The 25,041-nt window shown below is 44.5% G+C and overlaps 1 protein-coding gene across 2 annotated transcripts in view; it reads left to right on the forward strand.

Moving 5' to 3' along the window:
- The window catches only part of CRHR2 (corticotropin releasing hormone receptor 2), a 435,919-nt gene extending 411,265 nt beyond the window's left edge, over window positions 1–24,654 (forward strand). For both annotated transcript variants that reach the window (XM_088442584.1, XM_088442585.1), the window contains 4 exons: window positions 2,692–2,777; window positions 3,298–3,433; window positions 5,379–5,420; window positions 22,625–24,654. In XM_088442584.1, the coding sequence (XP_088298710.1) occupies window positions 2,692–2,777; window positions 3,298–3,433; window positions 5,379–5,420; window positions 22,625–22,765 (405 nt within the window). In that variant the 3' untranslated portion in view covers window positions 22,766–24,654. The remainder of the gene's footprint in view (window positions 1–2,691; window positions 2,778–3,297; window positions 3,434–5,378; window positions 5,421–22,624) is intronic.
- Window positions 24,655–25,041: the final 387 nt, after the last annotated feature.

Raw genomic sequence — 25,041 nt, forward strand, 5'->3', positions numbered from 1 at the left:
ATCTGGTCATTCAGTACTTTGCTGTGTTTATTGCATAGGAACCAGTGACCTTGTGTGTTTTACATAAGATTAATACATCCCCAAAGATTACATTTATTTCAGTAAATAGGAGAATGTTTTCTCCAGTCGGTTTTATTGATGGAGCTTATTTTTTCAGCATTAAATTAAATGACTTGTGTGTCCTTGAGGCTGATCATCTCCGCAGTTATGCCACACACCATACAGGACTCTGCCCAGCAGACACTACTGGAAAATATATTCTCCAAGCATCATTTTCCGGGCACTGCTGTCCCGACAAATAAAACAGAATGAAATAGTGAGATTATAACTTAGACATTAATTTATTTTATCAGTGTTTCAGGACCTACAAGTATATTTTACTTGGGGCTGAGGAAATTAATCTCAATTGATTATTTTTCATTAAAACTATAAGAACACTTTTTTAATTTCATATAGTAAAAAGGTCATTTGCATACTTGGGAAATTGCAGGCCCACAACACAGACGCCATTTACCAAAAACATGACGCTATATTAGAGCTAATCTTCTCATTGGTACAGGTGGCTTAGTGATCAGTTCATTAGATCAATTCATATTTCAATTATCAGTACCGATATTGTCACAAGACCGGAGACCTTTTAGTAAATGGATCTTTAATTCATATAATGTTTGTATCGTTTACCTAGTTATTTGTAAATAAAGGTGGCTGTTTCAGATTAATGAGCTCCATATGATGGTACACTTGTTTCATAATTGGTTCAGTCTTCAGCAGAACCATCTTGGGATATTTTGACTGAACACTTAACCTGCGTATCCACTTGCTAATTAAAATGAGCGATTGAACGATAACAATATTATCGTTCAATCGCTCATTAATAGTGTACAAATCGGGTATGAAAATGTCGGAAACGACCAGCGATGCGCGCTCCTGCTGGTCGTTTCCGACATCAATGATCACCTGAACATGCCGGTCAGTCTGCCGATAACAACAGATTGACCATGTTCAGGGGTGAGGGAGGGTGCCTACACTGAACGACATATCATTCAGTGTAGGCACTGCAGGGGAAGAGGAACGACTGTATGATTACAATGTTGTAATCGTACTGTCGTTCCACAATATGCTAGTGCAGGCCTGGCCAACCTGTGACTCTCCAGCTGTTGTGAAACTACAAGTCCCAGCATGCCTTGCCGGAGTTTTAGCATTCCCCAATAGCAAAACTGTGGCAAGGCATGCTGGGACTTGTAGTTTCACAACAGCTGGAGAGCCACAGGTTGGCCAGGCTTGTGCTAGTGGATATGCATTTTTAGGGGTATATTTACTAAAGTGCAGGTTTTTAGAAGTGGAGATGTTGCCCATAGCAACCAATCAGATTCTACCTAACATTTATCTAGCACCTTCTAGAAGATAATAGCTAGAATCTGATTGGTTGCTATCGGCACCATCTCCACTTCTAAAAATCCGCACTTTAGTCAATATAAACCTTACAGCTCCATTTAACAATGGGCCTAATTCAGACATGTACGTAAACCTGATGGTTTACGTATATCTCCGATGCTTAGAGATCTGCGCATGCCCAGGATCTGTACTGCGCATGTGCAAGTCTCTTTCTGCGACTATGGTCGCAGTACCCCTAAACCGCAGCATGTCACAGTTTAGGAGCTGGGCTGCGCTCCCAAAAAAAGGTGTCCTGCTCCTCTGCACCGTCCTCAGGCTGCTGAGTATTGCGCATGCATGATGGCCATCTACGCATGAGCAGAATACTTTTTTCCTGGCGGGGGGCTAAGCAAAGCCTGCAAAGCTTTGCTGCAGCTGGAGAGGCTTTTGCTGGATCCCATACCACTAATTCCATCAATAGATGGTGTAAGCAGTGCAGACACAACCAGCGGTAAGCTAAGCTTAGCATTGTTTGTTAAATTTTGTACAGAGCTCATAAACCCTTTAGCAAATGCAGCAGCCTCTGCAGGAGCTAAGTGCGGGCTGGGCCGGGAGAGACATGGGTCTGGTGGGAATTGCGGAGGCTGTAGATGAAGTGACATGGGGGAATGGAGCTGAAGACATAGGGCTAGGGAGATGTGCTGGAGAGACACAGGAGGATGGGGCTGAGAAACACATGGGGGGATGCTGAAAGACACGGGGGTAAGGTTGAGAGACAAGGGGGGGTGAGGCTGAGATACACGAGGTGAGGTGAGACTGAGAGACAGGGGGAGTGAGACTGGGAGACACAGAGGGGATGAGGCTAAGAGACACAGCAGTGGGTTAGGCTAAAGAGACACAGGGGGGTGAGCCAATGGCTGACTGGCCTGTACCTACCAGGTCAAAAGATGTCTGTTGCTGGCCCTGGGGGCCACCATATGTTTAGACATATGACCTATGGCAAATGAAGCCTGGTCTGCTAAACAGGTTTTTGTGAACTTATTGAGAAATACATTTTTTCTGTGGAACAATACTGCCCATTAAAGTTACCAGATGATCTGCTGATGGGTTCCAAACCAAAAGCTGGCCACAACCTGACCGATACAATCACTCAACACTTTACCAGATTCTCTGACCTCTTGCAGTTGTCATATCACTGTGCATGGTTTTGCAGTTGTCATATCACTGTGCGTGGTTTTGCACTTGTCATATCATTGTGCATGGTTTTGCGTATTACACTCCATCTAAACAATATTTTCCCACTTTTTTTTTTCCCAGATTAATTTTGTTTTTTTATTCAACATTGTAAGAATATTAATGACAAAGTTAAGAGCTTCAACCACCTCAGAAACAATACAGTATAGGTAAGTGCATTGGGAGGAGACGGGGAATTGGAATAGGATGTTACACCGTCAGTATGAGGGCAACTTAAACCTTAATACATAGGGTTGATGCACCATTTATTTTTAAATTCTGACGTGCACAAGTGGGCATCTGCATACACAAAGTGATCTCACGCCAAGACATAGTGGGCATTCTTAGGCCTTGCCGTGTGATCGCCTGTCTTGCTGGATGTGTGCCAGATTTGCATACGCTGGGAGCGAGCATACGCATCTAGCGAGTGGGTCTGAATCAGGCCCAATGTTCCAATATGGCACAATTCTATGAAACTTTTGCCAGACAACTAAATCTATAGACATACTTAGGATAAATTGCACAGATTATAGTGTAAAAGTGAAGCGGACACTTTGTCACTCTTGGTTGGACAATGACGCCATCCACACAGATGGGGGTCACCAACACACCAAGTAACCTACAAGTTATGTTTGAAGTACATCAAGCTGTTTGCCTTCCTAAACCTCTGACAATCTTCCTACCTTGCAGGAAAGCCGTTAAAGCCACATTGGTCCTGCTCCCTCTCCTGGGAATAACCTACATGCTGTTCTTCGTGAATCCTGGGGAAGATGACATCTCTCAGATAGTGTTTATTTATTTTAATTCATTTCTTCAGTCTTTTCAGGTAAATTAATCATATAGAGAGTCTGCTTCTTTTATCAATTCCCCACTGCGGATCATAATCAATAAGCTGATATATAGGGAAGTCTGGTGTTACTGTAAGAAGAGGCTGAAAATCTAATGGACTTTATTTTATGACCATTATGACCCATTGCCTCTTTGAGTAACTATAGGTGAGATGTATCAAGCCATGGGGTGAATGGAGATAAAGTACCAACCAATCAGCTCCTAGCTGTCATTGTTTTAAAAGCGTCCTGTAAAATGACAGCTAGAAGCTGATTGGTTGGTTCTTTATCTCTCTCCAAGGCTTGATACATCTCCCCGTCAATGTGGACATGTTGGAGATTCCGAGGGTCAGTGAGTCAGACCTGGTGGAACAGACCATGAGATCACTCAGAGAACAAAATCGGAATTTGGAACAGAACTGACCTATAAAATGTTTTTTATACAACAAAGGCTGTAAACCAAAGAATTACAATGACCTATTCATAAAGATATTGTACATTCTATGTGTTTGAAAGGACAATAAAAAATATAGAATACAGACAAAATAATTTTTATACTCAAAACACACCCTACCGTGCTCAACAGAACTGGCGAGGGCCTCATAGCCAAAGAACTCCAACCCACTAGAGCTGTACCAGATCATTGTGCTGTTATTAATTACTGTTGCAGAATGGAATGTACGCCTATTTGTCTAGCGCACCTTGCCTGAATTCACACACATCCAAAAACCGAACACACACAAATGTGGCAAAGCAGAGCCAGAAGCTGTTTGGATACATTCACCCTTGAAACTGAACAGGTGCAGCTAAGATAGCAAAAGACATTCTAATATAGGCAATGATGTAACTCAGAGATTAAACAAAAGTTTTTGCCTCGGGGTTGCCAGGTGTGGAGAGAGCGTCAACAGTGCAAGAAGCAAGAAGAGCCTGGGAGGAAAACGGCTTCATTGTAGCCCTGTGCCGAGTGGGGCAAATGGCCTCATGCTTCCACACTAACACTGTAGGTGTTAGTGTGGGAGCACACGGCCATTTGCACAAGCAGGGATAAGGTTCGGCCACAATGACTGCGTGATCACGCAGACCTACAAATATTTGCAGATGCCCCTATTAGGAGGCGTTTTACATCTCCAGTTGTCCACATAGGGAGAGAACTTTTTAAAGAATAATAATATACTTGTAAGTTTGTTTGTGAAAAGTGACACTATTGTCCCGCCAGACATACAACAGGAGTTTTGCTCATGGCTTAGTTATGGTGGCCAACTATAGTAAATACACCTTTATAACACGTTTAGGGAGCGCTGTATCCTTCTAAAGAGTGAAGTGAACAAGTGGAGAAGTAGCAGCCAACCAGCTGCAAGGTATAATTTATTAAGTACTGTACATTCTATAAAATGATAGGTAGAAGCTGATTGGTGCTGCGGGTATCTTCTAGACTTGTCCACTTTTCTACACTTTAGAATGCTTGATCATACTTCCCAACCATCCCAATTTTGACAGGACTGTCCCGCTTTTTGGTCACTGTTTGGTCATCCTACCCGCAAGCCCCAGTGTCCTGCAGTGGTGGTGGTGGGGGTGTGGGGGTTGGTTTGGGAGGCCTCCTCTCACCCGCTGCTCTGCTTAGTAGAGCAAGTGGTGAATATATGCCGTGGACATCCATGTTGTGTCTATTTACTGAAGAGAGGGACTGGGGGTATGCCCCAAGCGTGCCGAAAACAGGGGACGTGGCTCGCGGGCACAGCATTTCCCACAAGGCCACGTCCCTTGACACGAGGCGAGCACCTACAGTATGTCCTGATCTCCCTTTCTACAAAGTTGGGAGGTATGGCTTCATACATCTCCTCCTTAGCAATATAACTGCCACATAAATGTTTATCCTTTTTATACATATTTACTTGTATGCTAAGAAAAACAATAAACTAACATGTTTGTTTTAATCTCTTACAGGGTTTTTTTGTATCAGTATTTTACTGTTTTTTGAATGGGGAGGTAAGTGCATTGACATTGGTAAAAGTAATGTACTGTACTCTCTAAGCCTCATTTGGAGAGCGGCAGTTGCGCAGCACAAGGTTCTGCATGGTGTCCCTTACCCAAATGCTGACAAATTGGGGCACACTTAGGCACTGCAAGTAAACATTTTTAGAGTATTGTATATGTACAGTATTAGAAATTATATGTGATTTTTAGGAATATTTTCCACCCAGGTATGATATATAAATACCTCTATGAGTTACATTTTTGAGAAACAATGTACTTTAATTCTACAAAATGTGTAAAAACTTAATTTCATGAAAACTAAATTTGTAGCTTTGGGGAAGTTCGATGAGATAAATTAAAAATTAAAGGCCTGATTCTGATTTGGGAGCAAAGCAAAATAAAAATCAAAAAGTAGGTAACTTTGTGTCTGGATTAACCATGTTTCAGTAAGGGGTGCAAAAACATTTTTATTTGCATGCAGGGTAAATACTGGCTGCTTTAGTATGTAGCCACACACACTGCAATTTAGATTTGGGTTTAGACACGTCCCTCTCATATCTCTAAATCTGTCTGCACATTGTAAATCTGCACCACCTGCAGTGCAGCATGGTTATACCCAGGTGCAAAGTTACTTGCTTGTTTTTTTTTAGCTCCAAACTCTGAATTAGACCCTAAGGGCCCCTATTTTCTGCAATCCGCATTTCAAATATTTTCACCTAAATTCGCATTGCCAATTTAGGAAATATCACTTGATTGTATCAAGATTCTCAAGCAGGGACAGAGCTTGCGAGAAAGCAAAAAATTCCCGAAAATGATTGGGAAGGGAAAAGCGGAAAGGTAATACACCGCACTGAGGAGGCCGCGAGGAAACTATACTCGTCACACACAAACATAAAATAGAGAATGATAGATTCCTAGGATGATATCACAATGAGGGTGCACCCAAGGAGCAAGGCCTAGAGTCAGGGGCTGGCTGGCAACTTTTCGCCTGGGGGGCAAATGCATGCAGGCGGCCCTGGCAGAGGAGTAGCGTGTAGCCACGATGCCCGAAGAACGTGCGTGCTACGGCGCCGCCCCCCCTCAAGTGTTTCAGGGAGGAGGCGGGTCCATATGGGATTAATGTAAGGTAAAAATAAAGATTAGGGGCAGCCCCCTGTCGTAGTGCCCATATGCAGTGCCCCCGTGTGCCACAGGAGATAACACCCTTATGCAGGCCCCCAATAGTGCCCCCAGTAGTGATCCCCCCTATGCAGTGCCCCTTGTGCCCCCAGTAGTGGTCCCCCCTGTTCAGTGCCCCTTGTGCCCCCAGTAGTAGGCCCCTTATATAGTGCCCCCAATAGTGGTAACCCTTATGCAATGTCCCTTAAATAGTGGCCCCAGGTGTAGTCTCCCCCCTATGCAGTACCCCCAGTATTGCCCTTTATATAGAGCCCCCAGCAGTGGTCCCTCGCAGTGCCCCCAGTGGTAGTCCCCTCCTCCTATGTAGTGCCCCTAGTAGTAGTCCCCTCCCCCCTATGCAGTGCCCCTAGTAGTAGTCCCCTCCCCCTATGTAGTGCCCCTAGTAGTAGTCCCCTCCCCCCTATGCAGTGCCCCTAGTAGTAGTCCCCTCCCCTTGTAGTGCCCCAGTAGTAGTAGTAGTCCCCCCTTGTAGTTCCCCGAGTAGTAGTAGTCCCCCCCTTGTAGTGCCCCCAGTAGTAGTAGTCCCCCCCCTTGTAGTGCCCCCATAGTAATCCACCCCCCTGGTAGTGCCCCCAGTAGTAATCCCCCCCTGGTAGTGCCACCATAGAAATCCCCCCCCTGGTAGTGCCCCCATAGTAATCCCCCCCCTGGTAGTGCCCCCATAGTAATCCCCCCCTTGGTAGTGCCCCCATAGTAATCCCCCCCCTTGGTAGTGCCCCCATAGTAGCCCCCCCCTTGGTAGTGCCCCCATAGTAATCCCCCCCCTTGGTAGTGCCCCCATAGTAATCCCCCCCTTGGTAGTGCCCCCATAGTAATCACTCCTTGGTAGTGCCCCCATAGTAACCCCCCCTTGGTAGTGCCCCCATAGTAATCCCCCCCTTGGTAGTGCCCCCATAGTAATCCCCCCCCCCCTTGGTAGTGCCTCCATAGTAATCCCCCCCTAGTAGAGAGAGACTTAATAAAAAAATAAAAAAAAACACTTACCTGAAACTCCCGCTCCTGGTGCCGACGCTTCCACCAGCTCCTCTGGCCGCTTTGCATTATATGAGAGACGTCGTCATGATGACGGCTCTCCCATTACCCACTGCGGGAGCCGGAAGATGGCTCCCGCAGTGGGAGCAGCGGCAGCCGCTGAGAGTCTGACAGACTCTCAGCGGCTGCTGAATACAGCAAACACACAGCTGCCGGCTCCGGCGGCTGTGTGTTTGTGCTGTGTAGCGCTGACCGGACTCCATCCGGTCAGCGCTACACACGCGGTGCAGTCTGTGTCACAGTGACACAGACTGCACCAGCCCGCGGCCCGCATGACGCTGCGGCCCGGGGGGCACATGGCACCCTGCCCCCCGGCCCAGCCCGCCACTGCCTAGAGTCATTGACAAAAAGAGAAGAAAAGTACTCCTATATGCAGGGGCACACCCCTATAAAATATAACTTTTAATAAATAAATAAATAAATATAAAATCCAGAACACACATGAGATCCAGTGGCGTCCCTCCCCGCGGTGTCACCTGGTGCAGGGAGGGATGCTGTGCGTGGCGGCGTAAAGAGGGCGTGGCATCATGGGTAGGGGGCATGGCCATACAGGTAGGTGCAGGGGCACTCGAGAGCAGCGGGACCTCGCGGCCCAAACCCCCGTGGTTATTATTGGGAAGGGGGTGCCATAGGTGCGGACAGCCCTGTTTACAGTGCCGGCTCCCTCACAGTGTCAGGAGCCCAGTGCTGCACTTAATGCTACAGTGCAGCACCCAGCTCCTGTCACTGAGGGGGAGTCGGCACCTGGGTGTCACCCCTCTTCGGGTGACACCCAGGTGCGGCCCGCACCCCCCATGTGACACCACTGATGAGATCACAACAAAAACCTAAATATATTAACTAACAAATTAGTAATAGCAATATTAGAGCATGAAATATATGAGAAAAAAATATATAAATGAAAAGAAGAAAAATTGGAAAGTGATTATATAATTAGGAGTGAAAAAACGTTAGTGCATTTAGTGTTGGTGAATAGTGTTAATCACCACCAATGTAGAAATCGGCGAAGATATACTAAACATATACTGTAAACATGAAGTGAAAAACGCACATACATTTATAATAGCACCATGACCAATCAATCTGCCCTTAAATATCTCTATGTAAATATCGTGAATTGAGGCATCCCTCAGATAGCTGGGAATATAAAAGTATGTTCAGTACCAGGTATAGGTTTAACATAGATTGGATAATACTGCTGAAGAGAAAAGTAGTCTGTGTATTTACACGCACTGGGATCTGCTGTTCCCAGTCCTGCAAAGCATCAGACTGGGAATGAGAGTTCCGTGCAATGGTACAGCAAAGAAACAACAGAACACTTTCTACTGCCAGCACTGGACTATGGGCAAAAACCCTGTTGCAAACATTGCAGCGTATCAGCCCCAGCCGCAGCTGATGAGAGAACAGGGGGAAAAGATGAGGTACCTGTAGGTAGATGGCAAGAATATTCCTAGTGGGACAATGGTCAATGATGCAGGGGTTTTCTGTGCACACAGGGGTAACCCACGAGCAGTGCCGACGCGCGTTTCACCGGGGGCTTTGTCAAGGAAGCTCAACGTGTGTTCCGTTGGCTGGATGTAAATCCTCTCAAATAAGTGATGATTGGTAGTAAAGCTATCAATCATACAGACTGAACCAATCATATCCTAGAATACAGGCATGGCTCCGATCACGTGACTCAGTGAACAGCATATCTAATGTGTGATCCATTGATAAAACTGCAGTCACATGACCCTCTTATTTAAATATTTATAAATTAGCACCAATTGGATATTCCCGTGTGATTGACATTTCAGGGGTGTGGTATACCAGCATGAGTAGGGATATCCACTATTCCAGTAACACAGCCAGTAAACAAGCAAGTTCACGGTGCCGTCAGTCTAGTATAAACTAGAAGCAGAATGAACTCTCTCATTAATAAAGCATTTGGATCCAACAGAAAATTTGTGTTTGGTTATTTACCATCTGGACATAGTAGTCTGTCATACGCTGTTGTACTATTCAAGCACAATATGGATAGCACAATCCCAATCACGTGATCATTAAGTACATGATTGTGAAGGCTATCAATTCCTGGTATATAGAAACATCTCACTCTGGCGGAATAAATAATAATAATGATATTCGTCATCAGTCAATTTCAGAGTCTGTCATGTGTGTATCCTAGGATACAGACTAGGCTCCGATCATGTGACTTACTAAACAGCATTCCATATGCTGTCTTCTATTAGTTAAGCCCCAGTCACGTGACCCTCATTCTAGATATTTATGAGTTAACACCAACTGAATATGCTTGTGTGATTGGCATTAGAGAGGTATGGTGTACCCGCATGAACCAGGATATCCATAATTCTGGTTACACAGCCCAGTAAGCAGGTAAGTTCATGGTACCAAAATAAAGAAAGAAAAATAGGGGTGCTATGGCTAGGCAAAAAGAGATGTAAAAATTAATCAATATGTAATAATATGTCTAGGGACTCGCTGCTTCCAGTGAGGATCTGACCCTCATAAAGATAATGCAAATAAAAAACACAGTTGAAGGAAGGGCAGAGTCCAATAGGCATAAATAATATATAGAAAATAGTCAATTAAAAAATGTATAATTAATTGATTAAAATAATATAATAATAAGTTTTAATAAATTAGAAAACAGATTGACATGGAGTCAAAGGTAGGAAAGTGTAAAAATACATATGTAAATATACATATTAAGATGCATGAAAAACATGTAAGTAAAATGACAAGTCAATATATTACCGCCGCACACTTGATATACTAAATACTTGGCTGCCAAAGTAACAATTAAATTGTCTCTTGGTATTATAATGTAACCAAATGTTGCAAAGTTTAAAAGTAAAACTTCCTCTGAGAGAATCTGAGACAGAGGACAATTCCAAATGTTTTTGAACAAGAGAACTAATCCAAAAGTCCCTCTGTCAATCAGCCAATAAAGTGCCTGGTGGTAGACAAAAATCTCTTTAAATGATAAATATCCCCTTGTGCCACAAAACACCGCAAATGATTCCACTTTAGTTGATAGCAATATTATGGAGATCCACAGATGGTAATAGATCACGTCCCAATGGTGTTAAATAAATGGTGTACTCACAGTTGCTATCAATCTTCAGCATATTAGCTTTAATGGAAAGTCCAGGTACCTGGATTAAAGGCTTCCCAGGTGGTTCCCTTAGGCCAAAATGCTGTGATATTGTCACAAATCAGACCTCCAGATCTGGTGTGCAATGGCCGTGGGTTAAAGGCAGCGACTGAGTGAAGCCGCCGGGAGCCGGCACTGGGGTACGCACACTTGGATGTATGTGCTCCCGGCAGGGAGATCACATAGCGGTGAGCGGCACAGGGTAGCAGATTGAGGAGCAGTGCGGTGAGAGCCTCTGACGTGACTGGAGGTGTGTCTCTGACGCGTTTCTTGGCATAAGCCGTTATTCTGGCAGACAAAATAATCATTATTATCTTTGCCACCAAACAATTCCAAGACATGTAATGTGTGGTTCATGAGGACATATTATCCCAGCGAGATATGGATATCAAAGTCCCGATCATATTACTGCTCCTATACAGACCGGTCGTCAAACCCTGATATGAAAGAACATAAACATCCAGCAGGAAAAATGTGTACAATAATATCTACATGTGATTCATTAAAGGTCATCTGGCCCTTGTGGGGATAAACAAATCCCAATCAGAGAACTGCTAATCTGGCAGAGTCGTAAAGCAGTCACACAATGATAACTATTTATATAAGTCAGCAAAGGTATATAAAACAATACATAAAATTAAGAAACTTCAATCCATAAGATAATAAGTATACATACACATAACAACAGTATCATTATTAGGTATAAGAGTGTTGCTAGGGAATGCCATAAATGTTGAGGGGGATAAAATGAATGGCTTCAAACTGTTAACACTAAGTCTTTGAACTTTATACATAAGCTCAATTGTGTAAACCTCGTTAAAATATAAAATGTATTCAAAATGAATGTGATGTGCACAGAAAACCCCTGCATCATTGACCAGCTGGGGCTGATACCCTGCAATGCTTTGCAACAGGGTTTAGCCCATAGTCCAGTGCTGGCAGTAGAAACAAGTCTATTGTTTCTTCACTGTGCCATTGCACGGGACTCTCATTCCCAGTCTGATGCTTTGCAGGACTGGGAAAAGCAGATCCCGGTGCGTGTAAATACACAGACTATTTTTCTCTTCAGCAGTATTATCCACTCTATGTTGAACTATGCCTGGTACTGAACATACTTTCATATTCCCAGCTATCTGAGTTATGCTTCAATTCATTATACTTACATAGAGATATTTAAGGGCAGATTGATTGGTCATGGTGCTACTGTATATTAAATTTATGTGCGTTTTTCACTTCATCTTTGTATATTTAGTATATCTTTGCCGATTTCTACATTGGTGGTGATTAACACTATTCACCAACATTAAATGCACTAACATTTTTTCACTAGTAATTATATAATCACTTTTCAATTTGTCTTCTTTTCTTCTTTTATTTATTATTTATTACCAGTTATTTATATAGCGCACACATATTCCATAGCACTTTACAGAGAATATTTGTCCATTCACATCAGTCCCTGCCCCAGTGGAGCTTACAATCTATGTTCCCCACTACATGCTCACACACATATAAACTAGGGGTAATTTTTGTTGGGACCCAATTAACCTACCAGTATATTTTTGGAGTGTGGGAGGAAATCGGAGCACCCAGAGGAAACCCATGCAAGCACAGGGAGAATATACAAACTCCACACAGTTAGGGCCGTAGTAGGATTCGAACCCAACTGTATGTGCTGCCCTTTTCATTTATAGATTTTTTTTTCTCATATATTTCATGCTCTAATATTGCTAATACTAATTTGTATTATATTTAGTTTATTGTTGTGATTTCATGTGTGTTCTCAATATATCATTGTATTTATTCCTGGATTTTATATTTATTTATTTATTTATTTATTAAAAGTTATATTTTATAGAGGTGTGCCCCTGCATGTAGGAGTACTTTTCTTCTCTCTTTTTGTCAATCAGAGAAAGCAAAAAATTCAGTGAGGTGTCTCCGTGCATGCGCCGTCGTCTGCTATTCCTACAAAACGTGTTTTTCACATTATTTTATTTAAAAACAACTAATAGAGCCCTAAATCACACTCAGTTATCTGAATTTACAGTCCCCAATGGTTCTAGCAATCCCCTACCACACTCCACTCTATTCTACACACGAAGCCAATTCCAAACTAGTTGTCAACGCCCCTCCCCCTGGCAACCTTCTATTCAGATGCGGATACACTGACCTGAGTGTCATGTATAAGTATTTTATTATTATTTTAGGCTGGAGTATTTTTTCAAAAATTCCAGCACCCAAAAAGTCTCCGATTCCTGAGGACAACCACTAATGGTCATGTACTGTAATTCACCATAGAAGTTAGGGGAGGCCAGGAGATGCTGGGGATAAAAGAAGAAGCTACAAGTGAGCATGATAATAAACAGGAACATTGATAGGCCCATACAGCGCCCCCTGCCCTGCGGTGTCCAAGTCACGGCCCTGCTAGGGCAACATAGCGAAACAATCGGTAACATCGGACCCATATGCATACTTGCTAACAGCCACGCACGCTATCAGTGCTATGGCTGCTTATAGCCACGCAATGGATAATTTATGCATGCCCGCACTGGCACGCCTGCGTTTGTCCGACCAAACCCCCCCTTCCCCCGTCACCACCCACAAACAGCACTTCCTGTCAATCACTCTGCTATGGGTTTGCATAGCCTCTGCAATCGCATTTCCGAACGCAATTGCTAGTTTGCACATGCGCAGTACGCAACAATCGACCGATTGCGTGTGTATTAGCAACTGCGTTCCTTGCTGAATCAGGCCCTCAGTTTGAAGTTGCAGTTATGCACAGTAGTCTGGCAATAGCATTCAGGGCCGCCAAGATCCAAGACGGGCCCCGGTAATAGGGGCGTGGCCTAATCTCGGGAGGTGTGGCGACGCCCCCTTGCCGAAAAATAAATAAATAAAAAAGATTTGCAGCACCGGGGCGGGGGGCCCTCTGAGCCCCCTCAGCCCGGCGCGGAGCCAGGGGGGGGCGCGATCAGTGTGATCGCTCCCCCGCACAGGCATAGGAGACTGCTGTGGCTGCTGCTCAGCTGCCACGAGCAGTCTCCAACTGCAGCTCAGCACACGCTGTGTGCTGGGCTGCTGTGAGGGAGGGGGGGCAGCGCCGGACCCGGGCCTCCGCCGGGCCCCTCAGGAAGCCCGGGCCCGGGTAATCTGTACCCGCTACCCCCCCTATCGGTGCCCCTGATAGCATTATGTGTTGCTGCAGAGGATGCTACTTAAAACTTGCTAAGATGTGGATGAGATTTATAATGTGAAGAGAGATATCTGGTCGGGAGGGAGGAGGTTGTAGCTCAACCCTAATTGCAGCGTAATCATACAGCTGCCCAGCATTGATGTGCTGTATGTAAAAGCAGACATATTCTCCCTAAATGTAGATGATTTGCATTTGCACACTTGTATAGCACATACATGCCATCTCAGGGCCGCCCAGAGCTAAACAAGGCCCGAGTAATAGGGGGCGTGGCCAAATCTGGGAGACATTGCCACCCCCTTCCAAAAAGTGCAGTGTGCTGCAAAGCAGCTGTCTCCGGGCCCCTCCAACAAACCTGAGTAATCAGTACCCACCACCACCCGTCTGAGGTAATCAGGACAACTTAAGTGCAGAAAAAAATCTGTGTGGTCCTGCTAAATTGGGGGTGTGGTATATCCCACGGGAGGGGTCCCTAGAACTTTCCCAGCACTGATTCTAAAGCTGGGCATCCACTGTACAATTTTCAATCAGATATCTGTCCAATCTGGCTGGTTGGAATAAAATCCTGGTAATGTATGGGAGCAAATGACAGTCGATCATATGGTTTTAAACACTGAAAAAAGTACAAAAAAATTGTTCAAATTGGTTATATTTGTGTGTTTTAACCAATTTGTCTGAACGACCATTTTTGGCTATTTTCCAGTGTTTGTGAGCAAGTGGACGATTGTCATTTGCTCCCATACATTACCAGGTTTTCATTCCAACCAGCCAGATTGGACAGATATCTGACAGAAAATTGTATAGTGGATGCCCAGCTTAAATGAAGCTGATAATACCTACCTAATTAAAGTTTGTCTGGCAAATGTTTTATCGATTGCAGCTGTGAGAACGAACAGTATGGTTTGGCTCAGTATGACTTTGTCTGACAATCATTTTCTGGGCCCATGAGTTCGTGACGCTCAGATAATTTACACTAAAGGATACATTTTACTGTAATCAATAATATATCAGCGAGGTGGCAAAGGTTTAATTTTCCATTCTCTACTTACTCTTGTCTTGTTCTTCTAAGCATTCGTTAAAAATGCAGACAGAGCCCTAACTAAACTTTTGGTGGTCTGTGCCAAAAAGAGCATTTGCGCCCTCCCTATATTTCAAATAAGGACGTAACGCACCCGAAAAAGGGACATGGCCTCATTGGGAAGGGCCAGGGAAGAGATAGGGGAGGCCAAAAGATGCTGGGGATAAAAGAGAGAAAGCTACAAGTGAGAATGATAATAAATAGAAAATTGACAGGCCCAAACAACGCCCCCTGTCATGCGGTGACATGGCACAGGTCGCACTACCATAGTTATGGCCCTGAATGCAGAAGTGAAATGTGAGATATGAATTTACGGTAAGGGTTAGGCTGCAGTTATGGTTAGGCTGCAGTTACGGTTAGGGTTAGGCTGCTGGTATGGTTAGGCTGCAGTTACAGTTAGGGTTAGGCTGCTTTTATGGTAAGGCTGCAGTTACGGTTAGGGTTAGGCTGCAGTTATGGTTAGGGTTAGGCTGCTGGTATGGTTAGGCTGCAGTTACAGTTAGGGTTAGGCTGCTTTTATGGTTAGGCTGCAGTTACGGTTAGGGTTAGGCTGCTCTTATGGTTAGTGTTAGGCTGCTTTTATGGTTAGGCTGCAGTTACGGTTATGGTTAGGCTGCAGTTACAGTTAGGGTTAGGCTACAGTTTCAGATAGGTCTAGGCTGCAGTTACGGTTAGGGCTAGGCTGCAGTTATGGTTAGGGTTAGGCTGCAGTTACGGTTAGGCTGCAGTTACGGTTAGGGTTAGGCTGCAGTTACGGTTAGGGTTGGGCTGCTGTTATGGTTAGGGTTAGGCTGCAGTTACATTTAGGGTTACGGTTAGGCTGCTGTTATGGTTAGGCTGCAATTACGGTTAGGGTTAGGCTGCAGTTACGGTTAGGGTTGGGCTGCAGTTACGGTTAGGGATAGTCTGCAGTTTCAATTAGGGCTTGGCTGCAGTTACTGTTAGGGCTAAGCTGCAGTTATGGTTAGGATTAGGCTGCAGTTATGGTTAGGCTGCAGTTATGGTTAGGGTTAGGCTGCAGTTACAGTTAGGGTTGGGCTGCTGTTAGGGTTAGGCTGCAGTTACGGTTAGGATTAGGCTACAGTTACGGTTAGGCTGCTGTTATGGTGAGGCTGCAGTTACGGTTAGGATTAGGCTACAGTTACGGTTAGGCTGCTGTTATGGTTAGGCTGCAGTTATGGTTAGGGTTAGGCTGAAGTTACGGTTAGGGTTAGGCTGCAATTAGGGTTGGGATACTGTTATTGCTAGAGCTAAAATTAAGATTAAGGCTAAAAATCAGTTAAAAATTCTGTCGACATTAACAATAGTTTGGCAATGTTAGCATTAAGTCAATGTTGGCATTATGTCATATGTCGACATTCTGTATGTGAACATACAGCATCTGCATGTTTTTTCGCAGTTTCACTGGCACCGGCGGCCATGTTTCCAACTGACATTCTGAGCAACCATTGGGCTGCTCTAATATCCGATGATGGGACCGATGTGCATTCGAAGGGGCCGATAGTGCGACTTATTAGGCAAAGTGGCGGATTTAAGTTGCAGCCGGTGGGCGTCTCGGTACAAATTTCACTGGCTGGGGCATTAGCAACACATTTGCGCTGTATAAATAGCCACAGTATTATCGTCCACCACTGAATCAGGCCCTCAGTGGTCACATCTTTGTGCACGACACTCCCATCCTGAGTAAATTAAGTGTGCACATTACAGTAGCTTTACAAGGAGATGCTCAGTGATCATGTCTATATATAAAACCACTGACAACAGTGCTCCTCACAGTGACTGGAGAAGGAGGAGCTCAGTGGTCTTGTCTGCATGTACAGTACTCTGAGCCACATTGAACTCATTACCAGTGCTCCTCACAGTGACACACATAGAAAGCACTTCATGATAATGTAATTGCTTATCACATTATTCCAAAGATATTATCCCCTATATCCTTGGTGTCTTTAAAATAATTTCCATGAAAGTTTCTAAACAATTACACAAACACATTTAGCATTTACTTTCATGATTGCGACGGTTTTAAGCAAGTAAAACCATATTAAATAATAAGATTTACTTTGAGCTCATTCATATGAGGATGTTAGAGAGAGAGCATTATGTGACTGCGATCGGCTTCTGAGCAACATCTGGAGGAACCATTCACATTGCTAAAGTAATTAGTATCTCAGCTTCTATGAAATCAAATAACACATAAAGCTGCTCCCATTACTATTATTATGCTGGCAGAGAGCTGAAAGGCATAAGGTATATGTGCCATTTATAAATCACTGGGTAGCCCTGAAATCAGATCTATTTGAGGGAACACAGGAAGAACGGGCAAAGCTGAGCATTTATGTTTCTTTGTCTTCTATTTTACAAACTAGTATACAATACATGAGAAAATGCAATATAGCAAAATTACATTTCAATTTTAATAAACATAATTTTGGATAAGGTGTATTCAATGCTGCATCAAAACAAGATGAAATTCAGGGTACAAATACCAAGAGCCATCCAAACAAATACTGTATATAAAACTAGAATGAATGATGTTGGAAGACACTCTATAGTGGGTAAAGTGAGGGGGGTTAGGGCGGCTACACAGCCGCTGGTATTTCATACCTTTTCCAGCAGAAGCAGCTGCATGTGTCCGGGGCTCTGCAGTGCAGACACAGCAGGAAGGGATCTGAGCCGGTGGGACTATAGGTTGGAAACTGGCAGTATCGGTTACACATGGTATAGTACCAAACAGAAGGAGGGTCCGCAACAGATACAGTATCTCCTATATCTACAGCAATGTCTCCATTTCCGACTGCAAAGCAGCCCCCATAGTTGGTGGGCTTACCAAACCCTGGAAGGCAAAGAGTTAAGGTGCCCATACACCTGACCGGTATTTCTGCAATCCTGCGTCGCGATCGGAAATGCCGATCTGCCGGGTGGAAACGCCGGCCGGCCAACATCGATGGTCAGCGATCCATCGCAGGATCGCTGAAATATTACATGTTAAATGTCCCCGATTTGACGATCACGATCATTTTTTGATCGCGATCGTCAAATTGGGAAAATCCAACATGTTGGATTTCTGCTATCCCGCGATGCCGGGTTGCAGATCGCGGCAATCCATGGCTGATGGATGGGCCCCATTAGCCCAGAGGTTCCCAAACACGGTCCTCAAGGCTCCCCAACAGTTCAGGTTTTAGAGAGATCCATGATTGAGCACAGGGGACTTAATTAGTACCTCAGTCAATTTGGTTCCACCTGTGCTCAACCATGGATATCTCTAAAACACAAACTGTTGATGTTGAGTTAGCCTATAAACTACTACATAGGTTCTCAAACTCAGTCCCTGATTCAGAGCCGGACGCTGAATCAGGGCCGTCCCTGCTCCTTTTTGGAGCGGCCACCTGGCCGCTCGCATAGCTGTGGGTGACCACCCACAGCTATAGCGAACGGCTAAAATGATGGTCGCGATGGTCAAGACCATCGTGACCATCGGGCTTGCGACGAGACCCTTGCGGTAGGGTTTCGCTGCCACAAGCCCTGGAGTGATTTTGGCTCTATCAGAGCCAAAATCACTCCCAATGACATCACTACTGATGTCAGTGGGGCCGGCCCCAGACGGTAGGCATTCTCATGGGAACGCCTCTGTCTGGGCAGCCATGACCCCAGCACGCCCACCAAAGGGGGTGTGCTGTCATTCACCATTGACAGCACGCCCCCTTTGGTGCGAGACCCATAACGACGGCTTGGCCGTCGTTATTCGGGTCTCGCGCATGCGCACGACGGAGCCGCCTCCGTCGTGCGCATGCGCACTTGGGCAACATCGACCCGCTTGCGAGCGCTCAGCGCTCGCGAGCAGGTCTGAATTAGGCCCTCAGTCCTCAGGAACCCAAACTGTGCATGTTTTCCAGGTTTCCTCACAGAATCACAAGGGAAATAATTAGCTCCATCTGTGGATCTTTAAAATGTGTCAGTGAGTAATGAACACACCTGTGCACCTGTTGGGTGACCTGGGAGAAAGGAACTTTGGGGTCCTGAGGACCGAGTTTGAGAACCACTGAGCTACTATATCGCAAATACTTTCAGGGAGGGAACCTCCGTTTCCCTGCTCCCAATGACTCTTGTGCAGGCCATCGGATGTGCCGCCTGCACGTGCAGTACACATACCGACATTGAACCTTATCCCAGCAAAGGTATAGTGCTAAATTCATGAGAACATTTTCTTATGGCAAATTTAGGTGACAATATTTTATCACATCTGTATTTAAAATATAGATTGTGCTAAATAGGACCCCTTGTGTAGTCTGTGGGGGGTAAGTTAGTAAAAAAAATTTGCTTGGTACACTACAGGAACTACCATGCCAAAATGCTTGAACTTGTAGTACTACAAACCCCAGCTTGAGAAACCACAACTGCTTGCATGGCCTGGCTCCAGGGCACACTGGACCTTTGATGTGCCAAGACAAAATGAAATAAAATAAAACCACACGTGTCAAACTACCGACACCCACATAAAAACCCTTGGGGTATATTTAAGTGCTGGTTTTTAGAAGTGGAGATGTTGCCCATAGCAACCAATCAGATTCTACCTAACATTTATCTAGCATGAGCAACACATCCACTTCTAAAAATCTGCACTTTAGTAAATAAATATATCCCTTGTTCTTCAATTCTGAAGGGTTGTCATCTTCGTTCCATGTTGGCACCCACAGCTTAGCAAAATGACAAATGCAACTTAATTGACTAACACTAGTTATACAGTTGGATTTGAGTATGGTCTCAGGTCATTTAGGGTTTCCCCACTGTATTACACTGAAGTGATACACTATTAGCATTACAGTACTTATGCTATCAGTGTATCTCATGCCATTAGCTTATCTTATGCTGTTTGCTTTTCTTACGGTTATTCCCTAAATTTTGGAAAATATCCTTTTTACGCGATATGCACAGTCGCAGGCATCTTAAGATACCTGAGGCTCTACGTATAACGCAAATTACTTATTTTCTATGGACGCAATTTACGCCTATGGTTTTGGCTAAATTGGATTCAACTCTACGTGAGCCCCAGAATTCTCATGTTGCGCGGCTGCACTGACGTTATAGTTCTCATGCATAAACGCTATTTGTATTATGCTACTACAGAATGTTAAAGGTACTTTACTTAGCATTATATTTTAAAAAATGCAGAAAGAAATTAATATTGATTTTTTTTGTTGTTACAAATAATCACAACCCTGAGAAAATGAGCTACTGTAGCTAGACATATTGGATTCATTTCTGCACCTTGAAAAATGAACAATAATCAGATTTAATGACAATATTTCTAATTCGTTAGCACGTGCATTTATTATTAATCTAAAATGATTATTAACTGTGGCTGCCTTCGAGGTAATCTGCGGCAAACAGCTGATTATTGTCAGCTCTCGGAAATGCAATCACTCAGAGACAGGAACACTCTGCATGACAATCTGTTTGGAGTCTTCTGGAACTTCACCATTTAACTCCTTTCTGTTAAATCCAAGGGACATTTTTCATTACTAATCCTCTTCACATTTAAAGTAGCTTTTAACAGTATTGATCACCCCCTTCTCCTTCATAACCAAAATGAAAGTCATTGTCTTTCCACCCACCAAGTTCCCCACTCATCACTCACAGTACCACCCTCTCCTCTGCCCTCCAAGTCTGTTGCTTTGGCGTCATCCAAGACTCTGCCCTCTTCTTCATCTCCCACATTCAGTCCCTTTCCCAATCTTGCCACGTCCACATTCTTTCATTTACACCCTTATTATCTCTCAACCCAATTACCCCATCCTTCTCCTTATAATACCTCTTTTACACTGACCTAAAATTCCGAGGTTGATGCACATCGACTCAGGAATTTTTTTGATGTAAATGGATCCACCCGGGGATCCAACTTGGGTACTTTGCAGGGTTGGCCAGGGGTCGCCCTTGTGCCACCCTGCTGTGTAAACGGCGTGATCCGGGTCACGACGACCTGGATTGTGCCGCATGCCGCCCGGTTGGCCAGCTTCAGAGGCGCTTGGTGATGACATCATCTTTAAGCGTCCACTGCAACGCCGGAAGAACCGGGTTGCTGCAGACCCGACTCCGGTGTGAACGCCGCCGACTCGAGAATATCCTGGGTCGGCGCCGCAGTCTGAAATGGGTTAGTTCCAGTTCTGATCTGGATGGATACCCTGTTCCAACCCCCGGGCCAGACCCGAAACTTTAGTATAAAAGAGGCATAAGATCTCCTGCCTTACCCCTCTTTCCCTCTGTCCTCAACCCCACCGCCCACCTAATTTTTCTCTCTGATCATTCCACCTCTGTTGAATCCTCTACCATTCCCTACATTGGCTACACTGCCTATCCAGCGTCAAGTTCACTCTAACTCTTCTACAAAGCTTTAGAAAACAAAACAGCCTTCAGGATTTCTACTGACTGCACCCAACCTCTGAAATGTCCCACGCACAACTAGATTTTCAGCCAGTCTTCAAATATGCCCATAAGACTCATCTCTTCATTCCCATCATCCGTCTTCCTATCCATTTCCCAACTCTGCTCCTAACCATTTTTTGTTCACCCACATCCCCTCTAGTATGTGAGCTCTTGCAAGCAAGGTCCTCTCCTATTGTCTCGTCTTCCTAATTATATAACATGCAGGTTATACTTGACAGTATGTAATTATGTATACAGTATATGTAGATTTATAATCTTGTCTACAATCAATGTACTTTTTGATGTATTATACCATTTTGTACAATGCTACTGTATACTTGTGGCGTCATATAAAAGATAATAATAAGTAATATCAATTATAGCAATATTGATTTATCCATGCAGTGATCAGGTTCAGTTCAATGGAGCACAATAAGAATGTAAATACAGTAATCTAGTCACCTGTGTTGCACACCGTAGACTAGTAGGACATCAATGACTACACTTGACCAGCCTCAGTCAGGAGAATTCCCTGATTCTTCCATGGCTCATTTACTTCAAAGATTACACCACAGGTTCTGAAACTCGGTCCTCGGGACCGCAAACAGTGCATGTTTTCCAGGTCTCCTCACAGAATCTCAAGTAAAATAATTAGCTCCACCTGTGGATCTTTTAAAATGTGCCAGTGAGTAATGAGTACACCTGCGCACCTGCTGGGTGACCTGGAAAACGTGAACTGTGTGGGGTCCTGAGGACCCAGTTTGAGAACCACTGGATTACACCATTGTACATGTGGAGGCTTAGGGCTGTGGGTCCTGTTTACCATTATTTGGTTATCCAAACACCTGGCCCCTCATCTGATATAGGATGGTGCCTTGGGAGAAGCCTTATTTATGTGGGTATTGAGTTAAGATGGAATAGTGATTTACTATGCCATAAAACATTTTTCTAAGGTGTATTTTCATTTCACTTAAGCTCCTGCTATTTGTACTAGTATTGTGCACACTTATGAATCTATAAACTTTCCAAGAGATATACAAAACACCATTCCACCTTCACGTGATCTGTTCTGTAGACTATATCATAACAAAGGATCCTCCATCCTGCTTTTAACCACTTACAGGCGCTCTGTAGGATAACGTGTGTATTATTCTGCCCAGGTTCAATCAGCTGCAAGGAAAAGGTGGCACCGTTGGCAGGACCATCACTCTCTCCGTGTCCGAGTCGCCCGGGCAATGTCCATCCCAACGTCTCCCACGCGGATCAGCTTTCACAGTATAAAGCAAACACCGGCCATCTGACGCAAGAACACCGCAGACCTCCAGGGCTCTTGGATCTCTTTTTTATTTTCCAAGCTCTGCACTGTGAGGGGACTTTACACGTCGGTGCACGTATTTCACCTTTGTACCTGGAGTTTCATGGCAGTGAGATGACCAAGACATTGGGAAAGTATTGAGAACAAAGGACCTGGCAAATGACTCTACAAGATACTGGACTTTATAGCGTAAGCACAAAGTGAGGACATGGTGGCGGAAGCGCTATTAATGTGTATTTAGACCATGTGAGTGACTAGAGTGATTCGACTGAACTTTTTCCTTTTCAGAGCGTGTTTTTTCGGGAAGAAGATAGTTTACTATTGCCGATATTCCCTGGCTGTTGGAATAAGTCTTTTCCGATGTTTTAGTGAACATGAATGGACGGGAAATCCTTGAATTATTTCCAGTGTGCAGAATTCACTTTCTATAACACGGGGTCAGGATAGTGGTGTACAGTTATCAGTATCAGCCGCAAGCAATGTTTTAGGATCAGATATTTTATTTAAAACATCAAAAAAAGCTAATGTTTAGCTAAGAAATGCGGGCGTCTCTTGTGCATAGGAGAATAATGCTACGGATGTGTCCATTTAAAAAAAAAAAAAAAGATTTATTTGCTCTTGTTGATAATAATACTGTTTGAAAATCATTGTTATTCAATTTTCTACTGTCTTAGGATGAAAATAAACCAAACACTAAGGGCCTGATTTTGAGATGGGTGCAGTGTCAATGCCGCATGCAGTGGGCCGATGTTTTAAGTCTGTGCACGCTTCTCAGTCGCACCCTGCATGGTTACCGCAGGGAAATGCAGAATGAATTTGGATGCAGGGAGCGTGGATTTTAGTGGGAGTTCCTGGGAGACAACATGGGGGTTGGCTAGCCTAATGCGAGTCGCTGATAGCGGCTGCAGGGCGCTATGTACAGACAGAGAAACTGGGCCTACCATAGGGTTGGCGCAAGTTTCCATGTGCGCCCAACGGTGCGTCTAAACTAGGGGTAAGGGAACTTTTTTACCTTTTACCCCAAAATATATTTAGATCTGCCGACATTACCCCCTTGATTTGAAGGGAAGGAAATCATATAGTAGTGCCCCCATATAATGCCCCTGTAGTAGTGCCCCCCATATAATCCCCCTGTAGTAGTGCCCCCATATAGTGCTTCTGTAGTAGTTCCCCCTATATAATGCCCCTGTAGTAGTGCCCCCATATCCATATAGTGCTCCTGTAGTAGTTCCCCCTATATAATGCCCCTGTAGTAGTCCCCCCTTATAATGCCCCTGTAGTGCCGCTTGTACAAAAAAAAAACACTTACCTTAATCCCCGCTCCTGCATCCGCTGCCGTCCTGTCCACCCGGCTGCTCCTCGGAACTATGGGAGAGACGTCATGACGTCTCTTCTATAGTGCGCATGGAGAGAGCCTGGAAGCTGGAGTTAAGAAGAGAACTCCAGCCTCCGGGTAACGCGGCGCTGCAGGGAAGGAGCCGGGCGCACGTTGGTAATAACATCTCCGCTTAGAGCCTCCCTGCGGCACAGCCGGGTATGTATGTGAATCATTCTATATTATAGAATGATTCATATGCATGCCTGGCTGTCCGTCCCTTACCCCCAGGAATTTAATTTTTACCCCATGTGGGGTAATTTACCCCTGTTCCCCGACCACTGGTCTAAACTGTAAAGATAGCTGCAAGTGGATGAAAGTCATCATCGGCATAAAGACGCGCATGCGCCCACCTCAGAATCAGTCCCTAAGGCTGCAATTACACAGCTGGCATCTGCAGCGGGCACCAGCATACAACTTTGTCCAAGACTTCCCTTCTACCCTGAACAAATCACTGATACAGGGGCCTATGTACAAAGCTTTGCCGAGAGATAAAGTGTATGGAGATAAAGGAGTCTATTTACTAAGTCTTGGATGAAGATAAAGTACCAGCCAACCAGCTCCTGTCATTTTTCAAACACAGCCTGTCACGTGGCAGTTAGGAGCTGACTGGGTGGTACTTTATCTACGCTCACTTTATCTCCCATCCCATGCTTAGTAAATAACCCCCCAAAGTACCAACCAATCAGCTCCTGCTATTTTACAAACACAACCTGTAAAGAGACAGGAACTGGTTGGTTGGTACTTCCGTCCACTTTATCTCTCTCCAAAGCTTAGTACATAGACCCCACAGTTTTGAAACAGCTATCTCTCTATGCTGCAGAGAAGATAATAGGATTAAATGGCTTTGTCAGCCAAAAGGAAGTGGAAACAGGGATACCAGGGGT

The sequence above is a fragment of the Taudactylus pleione genome, unplaced genomic scaffold (genome assembly GCF_031769625.1).
Source record: "Taudactylus pleione unplaced genomic scaffold, aTauple2 ptg000314l, whole genome shotgun sequence".
Lineage (NCBI taxonomy): Eukaryota > Metazoa > Chordata > Amphibia > Anura > Myobatrachidae > Taudactylus > Taudactylus pleione.